This window comes from Phycodurus eques, chromosome 12 (assembly GCF_024500275.1).
Source record: "Phycodurus eques isolate BA_2022a chromosome 12, UOR_Pequ_1.1, whole genome shotgun sequence".
NCBI classification, from domain to species: Eukaryota; Metazoa; Chordata; class Actinopteri; order Syngnathiformes; family Syngnathidae; genus Phycodurus; species Phycodurus eques.
The window spans coordinates 23,126,957-23,145,000 of NC_084536.1; the positions used below are offsets into that span (position 1 = coordinate 23,126,957).

Consider the following 18,044-nt stretch of genomic DNA (forward strand, 5'->3'; position numbering starts at 1 on the left):
CCGTGCTTGTGGACATTCCATCTTCTTCCCACATTCCAAAAACGTGCGTTTCATCTCAATTGAAGGCATGAGTGTAAACGTTTGTCTACGTGCCATGCAATTGTCTGTTTTGTCAAAGTCAGCACGGATAGCCTCCAATTAACCGACAACCCCAATGAGGACCGGTACAATAGAAAATGAATGGATTAAATGTTTTGGGGGACTTGTTTTTCAGATTGCATGGTGAGCCGATCCCATATACACCAGTGGCCACAAATTTCCCACCCGTGGTCTTTTAAAAATAAATAAAGAAATAAATAAAATATTGATTTTACTGTTTTCTTTTCATTATAATTCTAGTAACCCCTCCCAATTTGTGTGTGCATTTGTCAAAACAAAATATGAATTCCTGCAATAAATAGGCTTGAAAAGTAAAAACAAAATAAAAATAAAATAATCTATGAGCACAAAAGCAAAAGGCAATAATGCACCAGAATGAAACATGCCACTCATATTGTCCCCAAACTGTCCAATGCCAACGTTATTGAGTCATGTTTATATGTGGTTGCTACCTAACTGCTTTTAGTGGAAAATTCCACTATTTTCATGATGTTCACATTTAAATAACACGCTTATACAGTCAATCATAATGCATGTGATGAAGAGGCATGTGACTATCTTCATGACAAAGTCATCTAATCATTGAAAAGAAAAAAAAATGTTGAGTGTCAGTGGGAGATAACAAGGCCAGCAGAACGGTTGACTTTCATCAAAACATCCTGCAAAGGCAGACACCGCTCTGCATATTATAGGGGGAGGGAAGCCGAGTAAATTTCCACTGGCTCCTCTGGTCTGATACATTGGAAATTTCCATTTCGAAGAGAACTACGTTTCCCGGCGGGCTTTGCGCGACGGTGACGTCACGTACACAACAGTGGCGCGACCGGCGAACGAGTCGCCCGTTTGGGAAGTCGGAAGTCTTCACGCCAAGTGGACGTTTTAACATCGAAACAAACACGTTAGCTTTCATTCTTCAGGGCGTTGAACGTATTTTGAAGCTGTACGAGCGTAAATGTCATTTAACCGGGAAACATTGTAAATACTGTAATGGGCAAAGGAAGCTGCAGATCAGCACAATGCATAATTTTCACGGTTTTGACTGCCAAAACGGTGGTTTCAGTGGCGAATTAATTGGGTTTAGGATGGGCACGTCTGCCTCGCAGCTCTGAGGTTGTGTGTTCGAATCTCTGCTCCTTTGTCGAGCTGAGGCATGAATGTTTACTGCAGCTACCCCCCCCCCCTTGTTTTTTTTTTTTTTTTAACACCAAGTACCACCCCCTAAAAAAAACCTCGCTCTGCAAGCACCACCATCATGACTAACATTAAAATACAGTAGCGTAGTAGGTCTCGGTCAATCAAAAGCGAGACATGATGCAATACTATGCAGTTTGAACATTAACACTGTACTTAAACGTAGGAAGAAGAAGGGGAAAAAAAACAGTATACCGAAATAATCCATCCATCTTCTACCGCTTATCCGAGGTCGGGTCGCGGGGGCAGTAGCTTTAGCAGGGACGTCCAGACTTCCCTTTCCTCAGCCACTTCATCCATCTCTCCCGGGGGGGTCCCGAGGCATTCCCAGGCCAGCCGAAGGATGTAGTCTCTCCAGCGTGTCCTGGGTCGTCCCCGGGGTCTCCCGGAAGGCATCCGAATCAGATGCCCCAGCCAACTCATCTGGCTCCTCTCGATGTGAAGGAGCAACGGCTCTACTCTGAGATCCTCCCGGATGACCGAGCTTCTCACCCTATCTCTAAGGGAGAGCCCGGACACCCTGCGGAGGAAACTCATTTTGGCCGCTTGTATCCGGGATCTCGTTCCTTCGGTCACAACCCACAGCTCGTGACCATAGGTGAGGGTAGGAACATAGATCGACCGGTAAATCGAGAGCTTCGCCTTTCGGCTTAGCTCCTTCTTTACCACAACGGATCGATACAAAGTCCGCATCACTGCAGACGCCGCACCGATCCGCCTGTCGATCTCCCGTTCCATTCTTCCCTCACTCGTGAACAAGACCCCAAGATACTTGAACTCCTCCACTTGGGGCAGGATCTCATCCCCGACCTGGAGAGGGCACGCCACCCTTTTCTGACTGAGGACCATGGTCTCAGATTTGGAGGCCCAATGAGAGTTGGAGGTCACGGCTTGATGAAGCCAACAGAACCACATCATCTGCAAAAAGCAGAGATGCAATACTGAGGCCACCAAACCGGACCCCCTCTACGCCTCGGCTGCGTCTAGAAATTCTGTCCATAAAAGTTATGAACAGAATCGGTGACAAAGGGCAGCCTTGGTGGGGTCCAACCCTCACAGGAAAAGAGTCCGACTTACTGCCGGATATGCGGACCAAACTCTGACTCCGGTCGTACAGGGACCGAACAGCCCGTATCAGGGGGTTCGGTACCCCATACTCCCGAAGCACCCCCCACAGGGCCACCCGAGGGACACAGTCGAACGCCTTCTCTAAATCCACAAAACACATGTTGACTGGTTGGGCGAACTCCCATGCACCCTCGAGGACCCTGCCAAGGGTGTAGAGCTGGTCCACGGTTCCACGGCCAGGACGAAAACCACACTGCTCCTCCTAAATCTGGGATTCAACTTCCCGACGGACCCTCCTCTCCAGCACCCCTGAATAGACCTTACCAGGGAGGCTGAGGAGTGTGATCCCCCTGTAGTTGGAACACACCCTTCGGTACCCCTTCTTAAAAAGGGGGACCACCACCCCAGTCTGCCAATCCAGAGGCACTGTCCCAGATGTCCATGCGATGTTGCAGAGGCGTGTCAACCAGGACAGCCCTACAACATCCAGAGCCTTGAGGAACTCCGGGCGAATCTCATCCATCCATGGGGCTTTGCCACCGAGGAGCTTTTTAACCACCTCTGTGACCTCAACCCCAGAGATAGGAGAACCCGCCTCAGTGAACCCAGACTCTGCTCCCTCATGGGAAGGCATGTCGGTGGAATTGAGGAGGTCTTCGAAGTATTCTCCCCACCAATTCACAATGTCCCAAGTCGAGGTCAGCAGCGCCCCATCCCCACTATACACAGTGTTGATGGTGCACTGCTTCCCCCTCCTGAGACGCCGGATGGTGGACCAGAATTTCCTCAAAGCCGTCCGGAAGTCTTTCTCCATGGCCTCACCGAACTCCTCCCATGCCCGAATTTTTGCTTCAGCGACCACCAAGGCTGCATTCCGCTTGGCCATCCGGTACCCATCAGCTGCCTCAGGAGTCCCACAGGCCAAAAAGGCCCGATAGGACTCCTTCTTCAGCTTGACGGGATCCCTCACCGTTGGTGTCCACCAACGGGTTCGGGGATTGCCGCCATGACAGGCACCGACCACCTTACGGCCACAGCTCCGGTCGGCCGCCTCAGCAATGGAGGCGCGGAACACGTTCCACTCGGACTCGATGTCCCCCGCCTCCCCCGGAACATGAGCAAAGTTCTGTCGGAGGTGGGAGTTGAAACTCCTTCTGACAGGGGATTCCCCCAGACGTTCCCAGCAGACCCTCACAATACGTTTGGGCCTGCCACGTCGGACCCGGCATCTTCCCCCACCATCAGAGCCAACTCACCATCAGGTGGTGATCAGTTGACAGCTCCCCCCCTCTCTTTACCCGAGTGTCCAAGACATGCGGCCGCAAGTCCGATGACACGACCACAAAGTCGATCATCGAACTGCGACCTAGGGTGTCCTGGTGCCAAGTGCACGTGTGGACACCCTTATGCTTGAACATGGTGTTCGTGATGGACAATCCGTGACGAGCATAGAAGTCCAATAACAGAACACCGCTCGGGTTGTGATCGGGGGGGCTGTTCCTCCCAATCACGCCCTTCCAGGTCTCACTGTCATTGCCCACATGAGCATTGAAGTCCCCCAGCAGAACGATGGAGTCCCCAGCGGGGGCGCTCTCCAGCACCCCCTCCAAGGACTCCAAAAAGGGTGGGTACTCTGAACTGGTGTTTGGTGCATAGGCACAAATAACAGTCAGGACCCATCCCCCCACCCGAAGGCGGAGAGAGGCTACTCTCTCGTCCACCGGGGTGAACCCCAACGTACAGGCACCGAGCCGGGGAGCAATAAGTATACCCACACCTGCTCGGCGCCTCTCACCGTGGGCAACTCCAGAGTGGAAGAGAGTCCAACCCCTCTTGAGAGGACCGGTACCAGAGCCCAAGCTGTGCGTGGAGGTGAGTGCAACTATATCTAGTCGGAACTTCTCGATCTCACACACCAGCTCGGGCTCCTTCCCTGCCAGAGAGGTGACATTCCATGTCCCTAGAGTCAGCTTCTGTAGCCGGGGATCGGATCGTCAAGGTCCCCGCCTTCGGCCACCGCCCAGCTCGCATTGCACCCGACCCCTATGGCCCCTCCCACAGGTGGTGAGCCCATGGGAAGGGGGACCCACGTTACCCTTTCAGGCTGTGCCCGGCCGGGCCCCATGAGTGCAGGCCCGGCCACCAGGCGCTCTCCTTCGAGCCCCAACTCTAGGCCTGGTTCCAGAGGGGGGCCCCGGTGACCCGCGTCCGGGCAAGGGAAACCTGAGTCCATAATTTGTCTTCTTCATACAGGGTCTTTGAGCCGTGCTTTGTCTGGTCCCTCACCGAGGACCTGTTTGCCATGGGTGACCCTGCCAGGGGCATAAAGCCCCAGACAACTTAGCTCCTAGGATCATTGGGACACACAAACCCCTCCACCACGATAAGGTGACGGCTCAAGGAGGCCTAAATACCTAAATAATGTACAGTTAAAATGCAAAGCACATCAAACTTAAATAAAAATAACTAAATAAAAGTTGTTGTTTTTTTAAACTTCCTAAAAGTTCAATGCAAATGCATCGTACTAAAAAGGTGATTACATAGACAGAGATAATTTCAGGTACCACACTTTGAGAATCACTGGTCTACTGTTTTTGTATGTGCCCTATGATTTAATGGTGAGAAGCATTTCTCTCAAGAATAGACAAACACAATCTGTCTAAACTAATGGAACAGAGTAAAATATACTTGGTTACATTATGGCAGAAGTGTTAAAACAGTGCTGTCACTGGCACAGTCGCATGTGCCGGCATGTTGCAGAAAAAGAAGAAAATGAAAAGAGCTTTGAAGAATGTCACGTTTCTTGCAGGGTCTGGGATAACTGATAACATAGCAACTTTAGCTAATTGTTATGAGCCCAGACTGTGATTTATGTCATCTCTAAAATTACATTTTACATACAAAGATGCACTTTTCAGTGTCAAACTGATTTGCCAACGTGCACTTGAATACAGAGTAAAGGCTGGCTTGACTTCATATTTTCAAGTGGGGGCAGGCCTTATTGCACAGGTTTGCACACTCTTTTTATTTTTTTTTTACATTTCTCACAGTCATTCACCCAAAATTTGCCAAACATTCCACATGAGGAAATGCCCCAAAAGCCTAACGAGCAAAATAGCGTTGTACATGCGAACTAAGCTAGTATTTTTTTGGGTGACTATTCTGACAACAACTTCACAAAACTAGTGCGTTTTTTTTTTTTCTTAAAGGACAGGCCAACACGTCCAAACAACATTCAAACTGCAGAATGAGTTAATAGGCCCTCACATGCACGACCACTTGGGCTGCAGTTTCACTTTGACTTTGCAGATGCACGTCAGCTGAATGTGGTTGTATTTGCACAACGCAGGAGTTGGGACTCAAGTGGGCAACATTCACAGCCAGCCAACTACTTGTGGGCAAGTGACATTTAAAAAACGCCCTCTAAAACTGTGCTGCACGTGTCGTCCGCACTCCGCAAACACACACAAAAAAAAGTGCAGCTCCGGTTCAATAGCGTTGCAGCTCAAGTCACACAAAAGTGCAAACAGTTGCTCTTTGCGCATATTTTCACTGAGCTCTGTTAAATATCCTTTTAGGTAACAGACAAACAGTGAGACGGCATGGAGGCAAACAAAGCCCTTGGCAGAGGTAACAGTGAAACCATTGTTTCCTCCCTCCCAGTGGTTCTACTTGGCTTTGACTGATTAGAAACACCAGTGTGGCCTCGGCTGTCTTCATTCGCGTGCATGATGGCGGCTTCATCCCAAGGTAAAGAGTCACCACCGGGATAATCAATAATTTATTAGCGTCGTTCAATCTGGAACAACAAGATGTGCTTATTTTTAACAAAATGACATGCCACCCTCCTCCCAATTACATTTACAGTGGAAGCCCCAAAGTTGAACAGCATCCATTCCCCGAAGCTGGTTGACGTCCAAGTCGGTCTAACTGCAAAATCTTTCTCTCTCTCCCTCATTGTAATAGTCAAGTGAATTTTAACAATCTAAACTGGCATGGGGGGGGGGGGGGGGGGGCGGTCCGGTGCCCGTGCCCCTCCCTTTAGGACTGGTCGAGGCGCTTTGCTTGAGCTGGGGACCTCCCTGGGTTGCGTCGGGCCCACCCTTCCTTAATGTGCCAGCCCAGCAACTCCATACACCAGTTGACTAACATGCATTTGATATGGTTTTCATTCACTAATAAGTTCGATGGACACGGCTTTAATTGCTTTGTGCTGCGACCACTAATAACAACACAGGTTATACTAATATATCAACTCACAGGTTCTTCGAAGTGTTTAGACACTAAAAAAAGAATCCCACCGCACCACTCGCCAGCAGCAGTGCCTTGCTCATTTCCACATCAGAATAATTAAAACATATAAAAAAAATAACCAGAAACTCAAACTCCCCCATTGCACAGCAAAACTGTTCCAGCACAAAAACCATACAGATCCAACATTCTGCAATGCCATGCACATGAACAGGACAGTTTAAAACAAAACAAAAAATGAATAAAATAAAAAATTAAAGTGGCATGCTCGTGTAAAAAGGAGTTCACGACTGTAATGCAAAACCAAAAGTAAAACTACTCACTCTTTGATATGCCTGGCAGACACCTAATGGAGAGGGAACAGGAAGTGTTGTGTAGTGCATGTCACATATAATAAGTAGCAAAAGTAAGTACACTTTGGAGTTAATTATTTGGTTGTTCACTGAGGTCAAATCTCATGTGATGTTGCACAGGGATTTAACATTTATTTTTCCACCCTTTAAACATTTCCCCCCCACATAATTTTGGTTTAACTAAAATAGTGCAACTTCTGGGGAATATGACATATGTGGAGGTTCCAGTGAATTCCCAACCACTATTCCACAGCACACAAGGCACATTTGTGTGCCTGAGGAAGTTATCCAATTTCACTTAACTGGTCCAACTGGTTATCAAATCTGCCTCACAGTTCTGGGGACCGCGGTTAAAATCACCCGCCTGTGTGGAGTTCACATGTTCTCCCCGTGCCTGGGTGGGTTTTCTCCGAACACTCCAGTTTCCTCCCACATCCCAAAAACATGCGTCGTAGGTTGGTCGAAGACTCTAAATTGCCCGTAGGTGTGAATGTGAGTGCAAACGGTTGTTTGTTTCTATGTGCCCTGCGATTGGCTGGCGACCGGTTCAGGGTGTACCCCGCCTCCCGCCTAAAGATAGGCTCCAGCATGCCCGCGACCCTAGTGAGGATAAGCGGTAATGATAATGGATGGATGGTCTGAAACTTATTTACAACAAATAATGTACCTATAAATATCTCTCCATGCCAGCGACATATAGTGACAGGAAGAACATAAGCTCTTCCACTAGATGGCAGAAGGTACAATTAACCTGTGTTCATGTTCAGTTTAACAGGCCCACAATTTTACACTAATTAAAATCTTTATTTCAGGATTCATAATTTTTGTGACTTTTATTTCTTTAGATTTTTCTCATGTAAGATTTGTGCCTTGGTTCAATTAAGGTTGGGAAACAGTGGTCTAAGCGTATCCAAAAAGTGGCTAGAAGTGCTGCAAGATGCAAAAACACCCCAACCAAGGAACCCAAACTAGCTTTAGTTAATAATCTGTAAAAATAAATAAACAATGGGAATGTCCGAGTGAGTTATGCAATTGGAAGTTCATTATTTCAAGCAATGTGTTGCTGTAGTGCCATCTATTGAGTACATTACAGCACTAGTGTAAAGGCCGCCGCGTTGAAGTGAAAATGTTCAGTTAAATGTTAGTTATATAGTGCCAATTCCCATCAGGAGAGATTAGAGAGAGGGATAGAGCTGCAGGGATAAGGAAACAATGTCCTGCTTTAATTGTATTTGCAATAATAATCGTATGGTGATTAGTAGTAGTATTAATGGGATTGTACTACTGCTAAAATTGTAGTATACGTTGTTGGCGGCACTTCGGGAAGCACAGTGGAAAACAAACAACAAATGTGGTAGCAGTGTAGCAGGTAGACCACTCCACTACCACAAAAAGTAGTGGTTCATTTTTTGTTTTGCGGGGTATTTTATAAGAAAACGTTATGTAATTGAATTGCTCACATGACTGGCAAAACTATTCTACCAGTGCATTGAAAAATATGTTGGCTCTAAAGAACAATTTTTCAATAGCGACATCATTTGTTATGCTATTTCTGTTGTTAATGCTAGACAGGATTACTGGATGCACACTGTAGATTAATACAAAAATAACAGGCTTATTGCAGGCCCACTTTTAGAGCAGAGAGGCAAGGTACTTTCCAACAAGGTTTCACTATATTCTATTGTTAGGCATACTTTCCATTAGTTAGAGCAATATTATCTCATCGGGTGTATAAAAAGGTTGCAGTCCGAGCAAATAGAGCTTATGTTCTGTGGTGCGGCAAATGGAATGAAAAATGTGCACAGGCTGGGTAACATGGTATCTGTAAAAAAAAAAAAATTATCTGTGAAAAAAATCAATAGCAGATGATGGGCAAAGTAAAAAAAAAAAAAAAAAAAAAAAAAATCTACAATTAAAACAGTATGTTCTATAGATTTGGACAACAAGAAAAACAAAACCACCACTCATTCTGTTGTTTGGCATTAGGGTTGCATTGTTTTGCAAGAGCACACATTACAGATAAATGGCCGACTGCCATGATCCTCCCCCAAAAGCTTACAGGCAACATGCAGTCTTGCGCCACAAACCGTTAAACTTGAAGTGAGCTTCATTTGGATTTTTAGATGCTGAGTAGCAAGAGAACAAGCAGTATCTGCTCAGCCTGCTACAATATCCCTGGTTTTGTTTCCATATCCATATTTGTATATTATGCATTGCATCCACACACATTTAAAAATGTGTAAATGTTGAAAATATTTCTGACTGAATAAATATCGTCAGCACAGCTGCATCACAGTTCGGAGGTTCCGTCTGAATTTCGCCTTTGGGTTTCACGGGTGAAGTTAGCATGTCGTTCTTTTGTTTGTGTGTGTTTTCTTCAGGAACTCCGGCTTCCTCACACATTCCCAAAACATGCATGTTAGGTTAACTGAAGACTTTAAATGCCCAAAAGTGTAAATAGTTATTTGTCAACATGTGCCCTGTGATTGGCTGGCAACCAGTCGACCAGTGATGAGGACAAGCGCTATAGGCAGGGGTGCAGATAATTTTGGTCTGGTTTTCAAAAGACCAATAGAGGATGCTGCTTGGTGCTCATTTTCTTCTCGACCCACCGACCTACCGGTTCATGTGAACACAATAGGGCTGGGCGATATGGCCAAAATCCTATCACAACTATTTTCATATCAGTGGATATCGATTTATTACGATGCTACACAAATCAGTATCTTTTTCAATCTTAAATGTTACGTTACTCTTAAACCAAAAGTAGACTCGAATTCTGCATAACAACAGCAGAGCCGGTGCTTCGATATTCAGGCCTGAGAATGGGGAAGAATAAAAAAGTGAAAATCAAACTCGAACTTTTTTCAATTTGCATACAAAAATGACAGAGATTAATTATGATAGGTCTCATTTCTTTAAATAGTGGTTATCATGGCTTACGTTTTAGAAATATTTTAGGTATGTTTGTCAGATGCATCTCAAAATTGAAAAAAAATTAGACCAAAACCTGTTGTACACAACTTCATCAGAAATAAATTTAATTACTCAAACACAGCAATTACTGTAATTTCTCGTGTATAATGCGCACCCCCAAAGTTTACCAACGTTTTATTTGGGAAAACCCTTTATGTATAATAATTTTATTTAGTAAATGAGAAAACACACAGTTGTGCTCATGTTTGATTACCCAGGCAGAATTTGTAAGATGGGTACAATTCTTTAAAGAAAACACGGAGGGCCAGGTGGAACACATTTAATTTTAATGGGATTCAAATTATACTGTCAAGCGTTTCAGAAAAGCATTATCATTAAACAAAACATAACCATAAGAAATTAAGGATGGTTGTTGTTCAGTCATATTTACCTCTAGGTGGCGGTGGCATATTGGAATGAAAGTGTACAGCTTTTTCATAACCTATAGATGGCAGCATTCATTTATAAAATGTGGAAAAAAAAGTTTTCCCATTTCCCCCTATACCTATGTATAATGCGCACTATTGACTTGACAATTTTTTTGGGGGGAAATGCACATTAAACATGAGAAATAACAGTATATCAGGTAATAACACCGATAGCAGTATTACTTCAGATGTAAAAGTCTACAACCCCAATTCCAATGAAGTTGGGATGTTGTGTTAAACATGAATAAAAACTGAATAAAATGATTTGCAAATCATGTTCAACCTATATTTAATTGAATTCATTTAATGTTCACACTGGTCAACTTAATTGTTTTTAGCAAATAATCCTGAATTTAGGCGACATGGTGGACGACTGGTTAGAGCGTCTGCCTCACAGTTCTGAGGAACGGGTTCAATCCCCGGCCCCGCCTGTGTGGAGTTTGCATGTTCTCCCCGTCCCTGCATGGGTTTTCTCCGGGCACTCCGGTTTCCTCACTCATCCCAAAAACATGCATGGTAGGTTGATTGAAGACTCTAAATTGCCCTTTGGTGTGAATGTGAGTGCAAATGATTGTTTGTTTGTATGTGCACTGCGATTGGCTGGCAACCATTTCAGGGTGTACACCGCCTCCTGCCTGATGATAGCTGGGATAGGCTCCAGCATGCCCGCGACCCTTGTGAGGATAAGCGGCTCAGAAAATGGATGAATGGAATCATGAACTTAGAATTTTATGGCCGCAATACGTTCCAAAAAAGCTGGGACAGGGTCATGTTTACCACTGTGTTACATCACCTTTTCTTTGAACTACATTCAATAAATGTTTGCGAACTGAGGACACCAATTGTTGAAGCTTTGTAGGTGGAATTATTTCCCATTCTTGCTTGATGTACAGCTTCAGCTGTTCAACAGTCCGTTGTCGTATTTTACGTTTCATAATGCGCCACGCATCAATGGGAGACATTTCTGGACTGCAGGCAGGCCAGCCAATCTTTTACTACAAAGCCACGCTGTTGTAACACGTGCAGAATGTGGTTTGGCATTGTCTTGCTGAAATAAACAAGTCGTCCATGAAAAAGATGTTGCTTGGATGGCATCATGTTTCTCCAAAACCTGTATGTACCTTTCAGCATTAATGGTGGCTTCACAGATGTGTAAGTTACCCATGCCATTGGCAATAACACAGCCCCATACCATCACAGATGCTGGCTTTTGAACTTTGCGTCCATAACAGTCCGGATGGTTCTTTTCCTCTTTGCGTCCACAATTTCCAAAAACAATTTGAAATGCCCAAAAATGTTCTCAACGGATTTACGCGATTCAGAAGAATGATATTTTTCATCGGAAAAACTCTGAAATCCACGAATCCGCGGAAAATTCTCAGGCCTGGATATTACATAGGTTGCCACTTGTGTGTGATTCTACAACATTTTTATTCTGTTTTGAAGGACAGAATAAAAGGAAAAAAAGATGGATTCTTCGTAAGAAGCAATTGTTGTAAATTCCCTATTATTGCTGCGCACTGTGCATGCATTGGCTGGTGCTGAACTTACTGGACTAAAGGCACCTTGTCAGGCAGGTAAAGGCTCCTCGGAAAAACGTGAAATTGTTTTTGTTTACACAGTAATTATTGTATGATTATTTCCTGCAATAAAAAGAAAATATTTAATACATTCATTTGTCTTCCGTTCCGCTTATCCTCACACGGGTCGCGGGCGTGCTGGAGCCTATCCCAGCTATCTTCGGGCGAGAGGCTAGGTACACCCTGAACCGGTCGACAGCCAATCGCAGGGCACATCGGAACAAACAACAATTCGCACTCACATTCACAACTACGGGCAATTTAGAGTCTTTGATTAACCTACCACGCATGTTTTTGGGATGTGGGAGGAAACCGGAGTGCCCGGAGTAAACTCACCCAGGCACGGGGAGAACATGCAAAATCCACACAGGCGGGGCCGGATTTTAACCCTGGTCCTCAGAACTGTGAGGCAGATGTGCTAACCAGTCTCACACCGTGCCACCACAAAATAATGTCTAGCTGTTTTACAAACGGGAGACAAGGGGACACGCTCTGCACATTGCTAGGGACAATGCTTCACTTCCGGTCCGTCGTTTCCGCTATGTCATTTTCGGTGCACTTCAAAGCGGCCAGTGCAGGAATGTCACCGGTCGACAAGAAATATAAAAGATCAAATACTGAAAAATAGGGCAAGATGTGAGAGGAGATGATAGGCTTAATCAGCATTATGTCATCTCCTCTATTAATGGGCTTAGGTGAAAATTAGTTTTTTTCTTGAAGTTACACACTCTAGATTTAACCTTTTGATTTAAACATTTGCTGTCAAAAGTTGAACATGACATGGAATATTATACATCTGTCTCAGACAAAACATTTATAAACATCTGACCACGCAAAAGCTTTTGGGTTTTCCAATTCCATTTTTTTTTTAACCTAAAATGGTAATCACGGCCATGCTAGTGCTAATTTCGAATGCTAACCATTTAGCAAAGGCTGGTTTTGTTGTCTCAAATCCTGTACAATTTATACCATAAACTCAGCACCAACATATGCATCTTAAAGATAGAGGTCCAGCCATCATAAATGATAATAAAATGATAATACAGTAGTTAAAAAAGAAAAAACAAAATTCGCAAATGCGCACTGACAATTGAATCTGTTGCGCTTTTAATATTTTCAATGTGTATGCACACCACTTAGTATAGCACATAGTATGTGCATCCCTGGCTATAGAAAATGGATGGATGGACGGACAGATGAATATCAATCCCTCACAGATCAATAAATCTGCATTAGCTCTACTTTGAGCATGGCGCGTCACTTAGGTCTGAGGAGTTGACAGTGAGATATTGTTCCAGGATCTCGTCGATGACGTCACATTCATAATTGACTTGGCCCAGGTCCAGATAAGGCACACGGTTGACGAGAAGGCGCCCAATGTTGTAACGCAGTTCAACCAACCTGACAGAAAGAGAAGCAAAAATATTGTGTATCGCTGGCAAAGTGGTCATTCACAGACCACTGAAGATCAAATGGGTTTTCTTCTTCTCCCAACCTTTTGAAGTAATCTGAATTTGTAGGGCTGTTTGCTGGTTGTGTGGATAAATCTCCATTCTGCAGGGGCGCTCTGCTCCCACTCTCCTGCGTTTTTTCTCCTGCTTGCTGCAGCCTCATCCTGAGCTCCTGACACTGGCTGGACAGGTTTGCCTTTTCCCAGTTTAAATTCTTCAACTGATGATTCCCGCAGAGGACAGGTGGGAGGGACAGGACGCAGCAAGCGTTAGACACAGCAAACCCACACAGGTTACAGTAGATCCGGTTATACTGACAAGCACTCCGGTGTGGTTTTCAGAGATGGTTTTCCAACAGTTTCTCCAGAAATTCTGCATTTGTTCAAACTGCATTGGTACCTTGACTTGAGTTTAATTTGTTTTGTGACAAAGCTCGAAACTCAAATTATTCGTACTGTATAGCAAATACATTTTCCACGCTGAAATGCTATAAAGCCATTCCAGCCCCTAAAAAATATATATAATTTTAGTTACGCATTTTGTTTATGGTATAAAAGTTGTTTTTAAAACAATACAAAGAAAATTCATGCGTGTAGCTACCGTAGTATTTGAAAAAAAAAAATTAAAATTTAAATTAAAATACATCAATAAATAAATAAATTAAATTAAATTAAAATCAACCAAGCAACGGCCCATAAGTTGAAAATCCCATAGGGCAACTGCAAGTCAAGGTACAACTGTAACGGTTTCATTAGATAAGATCCAAAGTCTGTGTGTTTGAGCTCTTGCATGAACCACCAAATTTGATGTTACTGGGCTGGCTTGGTTACGTGGTCTACGAAATCACTGCGAAATTCTTTGAAACGATGATGCAAGTCCATCTTGGTGACCCATGAAGCAGCCGAGTGGCACAAACTGACAGCGACGGAAATGGAAGTAAGGAGTTCTTTGAAACCACGGAGCATGATTTTTATCCTCAACGAGAATTCTGATAAAGCATCAGATGCTCCAGAAGGGCGATGTGCTACCCAGTGTGGAACCCCGATGACTGCTAATAGGGAAGCCAAGAATACTTTGAGGATCTCCTCAGACAGACCTTCCATAGAGGAAGCATACAGTAGAGAATGTGGACAGATGACTATAACTGAGGTAGTCACACAAGTCCTCAGCTGCAGGACCCCAAGCATGCAAATTCCCAAGAATACCTCAACATCTGGGATGGTATGGGACTGTCACAAGAGACGTTGAAACAGTACCTCTGTATCGATGGGAGAATTATTAGCATTCTCTGAACTATTACTCAAATTCTTATAATTTTTCAAAGTTTCCCCCACTTCGATGCTTAGGATCGTCAAAACTTAAATATCGGACAAAGATAACCCAAGCAAACATAAAATACAGTTTTTAAACGGTGATTTTATTTATTAAGGAAAAAACTGTTCAAAGGTACCCGGCATTGTGTGTCTGCTGATAATGTAGTGTGGGCTGATTTAGAGAGAAAACGCCAGGGCTAAATTTTTGTCACAGTCTACCCCCAGTGGAGGTAGCAACACTAGTACATGCACAATGACGTTGAAACACTGACCTGAGAGCGCAGTTGATTCCTCTCCCTGGTTCTTTGATCGAGTTCCCGGACAAGAGAGTCAACTTGCCACGTGATGTTGCCCAAATCCTCCTCGGCCTGGGTAGCACTAGGTTTGATCCGAGCTGTTTCCAATAAATCAGCTCTGCTGCTCACAAGTTGATTAATTTTTTCTTCAGCTTTCTCAAACAAGCTTTTATAATCTTTATCAGGCCATGATTCCTCTGTCTGGCTTGATTGGTGTAAACAATTGACAGAAAACGGCAAAATATTCTGAAGTCGCTCCTCATGGTCCACATCTTGTTGTTCCGTAGTTTCCATAGGCCATTCTAATGACTCATTGATTTCATTATCATCATCGCTATCTATATACACAGTCTGATTGGATTCATTTATGCTTTGAGTGTTATTTTCTCTCTTAATCATTCTCGAAAACTGAGTGCCTCGCTCGGCAGTTGCAACAGCCCCACATTCTGTTTGGTCTGGATTTTGTTTAATTATTGCCTTATCCTCCTTTTCACCCTTTATCTGTGGCGCTTCCATCTGGCTGATGCCAGGAGGTGGTGCAGGGGAAGAACTTCCTTCATTGACCAACCCCATAAACTCTGCACCAGCCTTTTTTGGTTCAAAGGCCTCATTTCTCAGCGGGCTCACATCTACTGATGACGAACCATCGGATGCACCTTCTTGGAAGAGATTTTGTCTATGACTTTTCGGAGTGCTTTGTGACTCGGCAGACATCCTCCTTTTTTTCCTGTAGAACACGAAAAATCACAAAAGCATGCTTACTCGAAGTACAGTGAAAATAAAAATAACAAGGCCGCAACTGAGGACATCAGCCTACCTTGAGGGACTGGTTGACAAAGAGTACACGCTTGAAATAATTGGAAAACCATTGCTACTGGGGGAGGTTCCAGCTAGAGAGAAAAGAAGGCTGTGTTGACACTTTTTGGCATGTTTGTTTTGGCTAAAACAAACTTGTGCAATTGCTGTGTGCATTTCGTTTGGTCAAGTGTGAAGGCTATTGTATAAACCCAGAGGATCACCAAAGAAGCAGACTGAGCCCGCTTGGAGCGCAGGTTTCGACTGAAATATGAATTAACCAACATATTCAAGTCAGCAGCTAGCATTTTTGGATGGAAAATTTGGCATTTCATCACTTACATTCCAATCGAGTCCAATCAAAAACATGACAAGTTGGCTCCAAATGCCTATTTTATGTTTAGCTGAGAAAGGAAAAACCTCTTTGCTTGATATAATACCATGACAGGTATGGTTTTTAATTTTTATATGGGTTTAAACCAATCAACACAAAGTACATAAATTATGTAGATCCTTACATCCTTAACGACTATAAAAATAGCACTGTATTTGTATATTTATGTAAGTCAAGTTCAATTTGGAAGTCTACCAAAATGCACCACACAAAACTGGCTTGATGCATGACAGAATGCAACAAGTCAACATATTTGAGAGTTTGTTCTGAGCTTTAAAGCATTCAAGCTACGGTTCGAAATTAGTGCTGGGCGATATATCGAGAAGCTCGATTCAATCTAGATTTTATTAATGCTCAATTTGGAAAAAGGGGATCATCGATTTTATTTTCTATACGTTTCGCTACTCTGTGAGACTTGCGCCAACATGCGCCAACTGGCGAGTCATAAATACTCCCAAAAAAGTGTACGTCTATCATTTGGAAACAATGCAAAATGTATATAGAAGATGTTATGACGAAGACGGGCATATCCGTATAAAATAACCTGAAGATTAAGCACGTTATAGAGTGTGACACATGCATCACATTAAAGAGAGCTGTGATGCTCCTGTAATGTAAACAAAATAACGTCGAAGAGCGATCGTAGTTGCAATTGAAGCGACTATGTTTTTGTGTTCCGTGAGTGGCGCGGGAAGATAAGATAGTAGTTTGCCTTTCATGGACGAGATGAAAGTGTTCATGGGGTTTGTTTATGTCAGCATTAGCAGCTATTAGCGTCCTCCATTGCGTGAGCGATCGCCAATCACGCAAATACTTTGACAGTGGGTCGGCCATCGCTGTTCTTGACAGTTGGGTTTGCACAGTGCGGCATTCTCAAGAATCAGTCTTGTATTTCTTTTTTTATTCGCTTTATTTACAAACCACCATATTGTCTTCATTCCACATGACGTCACATTTCTTCTTCAGGTCTTCAGCTTTTTCTTCTTGATTTCCGGCAGACTGCGCATGTTTAAATGCATTGCTGCCACCTAAGGGTTAAGTGATGAAAACCTACAATAGAGCCAAACCCTAATACATACATTCAAATAAATATGGAAGCCATAATACATTAACGATTACAACTGTAGCGTAATGATTATGTAGCGCAACTGGACAGAATGCAATGATTTATACTTGTTAAATAAACCTTCTGCTTTTTAATCTAAATCGATTTGGTATGGTCCTATTAAATATCGACATTGGTGGGGGGGGCCAGATCGCCCAGCACTATTTGAAAAAAAAATAATAATAATACAACAATTTTATGTTAAAATGGTAAGACCTGTGATGAAGAAATTCGCAGCAATAATCAATAATCTAAAAGTTAGTCTGCTGTGAGGATGTAAAAAAGGAATTGGGGCGGGAATAACTGGCAATAAATCTACAGATAGCAGGAAGACACAGTGAGTGAAATGCAAATACAGGCAAATGGGGATCGGGGGATTGGAGTCTTGGTTCCTGAAGGAGCCTTATACCTCAGTTGGGGGTGTTTGTGATTGAATCAAGAAGGTGAGGGCGCTGGCTAGAATCAAGGCATGTCAGCAAATGGCACGCTGGCAACACTATCTCTATAATAACAGATTTTCCTCCTCACCGGACAATAGAATATTAAAATTATCCTTTGAAAAATCATCCATCTCCGGCCCCAGCTAATGACTAACTTAATTTTAGAATTTGTCACAGCGTGACATGAACAGCCAATCAGAGATTAATTCAAATTATTATTATTCTTCGTACATGTATATTAGGTTCACCTAAATTGTCCATAGATGTGAAAGTGAGCGTGACTGCTATCCAAACCCTGTTGACA

The 18,044-nt window shown here is 43.7% G+C and overlaps 1 protein-coding gene across 2 annotated transcripts in view; it reads right to left on the reverse strand.

The window, feature by feature from the left end:
• The window catches only part of morc3a (MORC family CW-type zinc finger 3a), a 38,753-nt gene that overhangs the window by 3,835 nt on the left and 16,874 nt on the right, over window positions 1-18,044 (reverse strand). Inside the window, exons 16-19 of one of the 2 annotated variants that reach the window (XM_061691626.1) lie at window positions 15,824-15,896; window positions 14,983-15,733; window positions 13,442-13,617; window positions 11,029-13,347 (exon numbers count right to left, since the gene is read on the reverse strand). In XM_061691626.1, the coding sequence (XP_061547610.1) occupies window positions 13,185-13,347; window positions 13,442-13,617; window positions 14,983-15,733; window positions 15,824-15,896 (1,163 nt within the window). In that variant the 3' untranslated portion in view covers window positions 11,029-13,184. Of the gene's footprint in view, window positions 1-11,028; window positions 13,348-13,441; window positions 13,618-14,982; window positions 15,734-15,823; window positions 15,897-18,044 lie in introns of those variants that run through there. The other variant, XM_061691627.1, reaches the window with a different exon arrangement.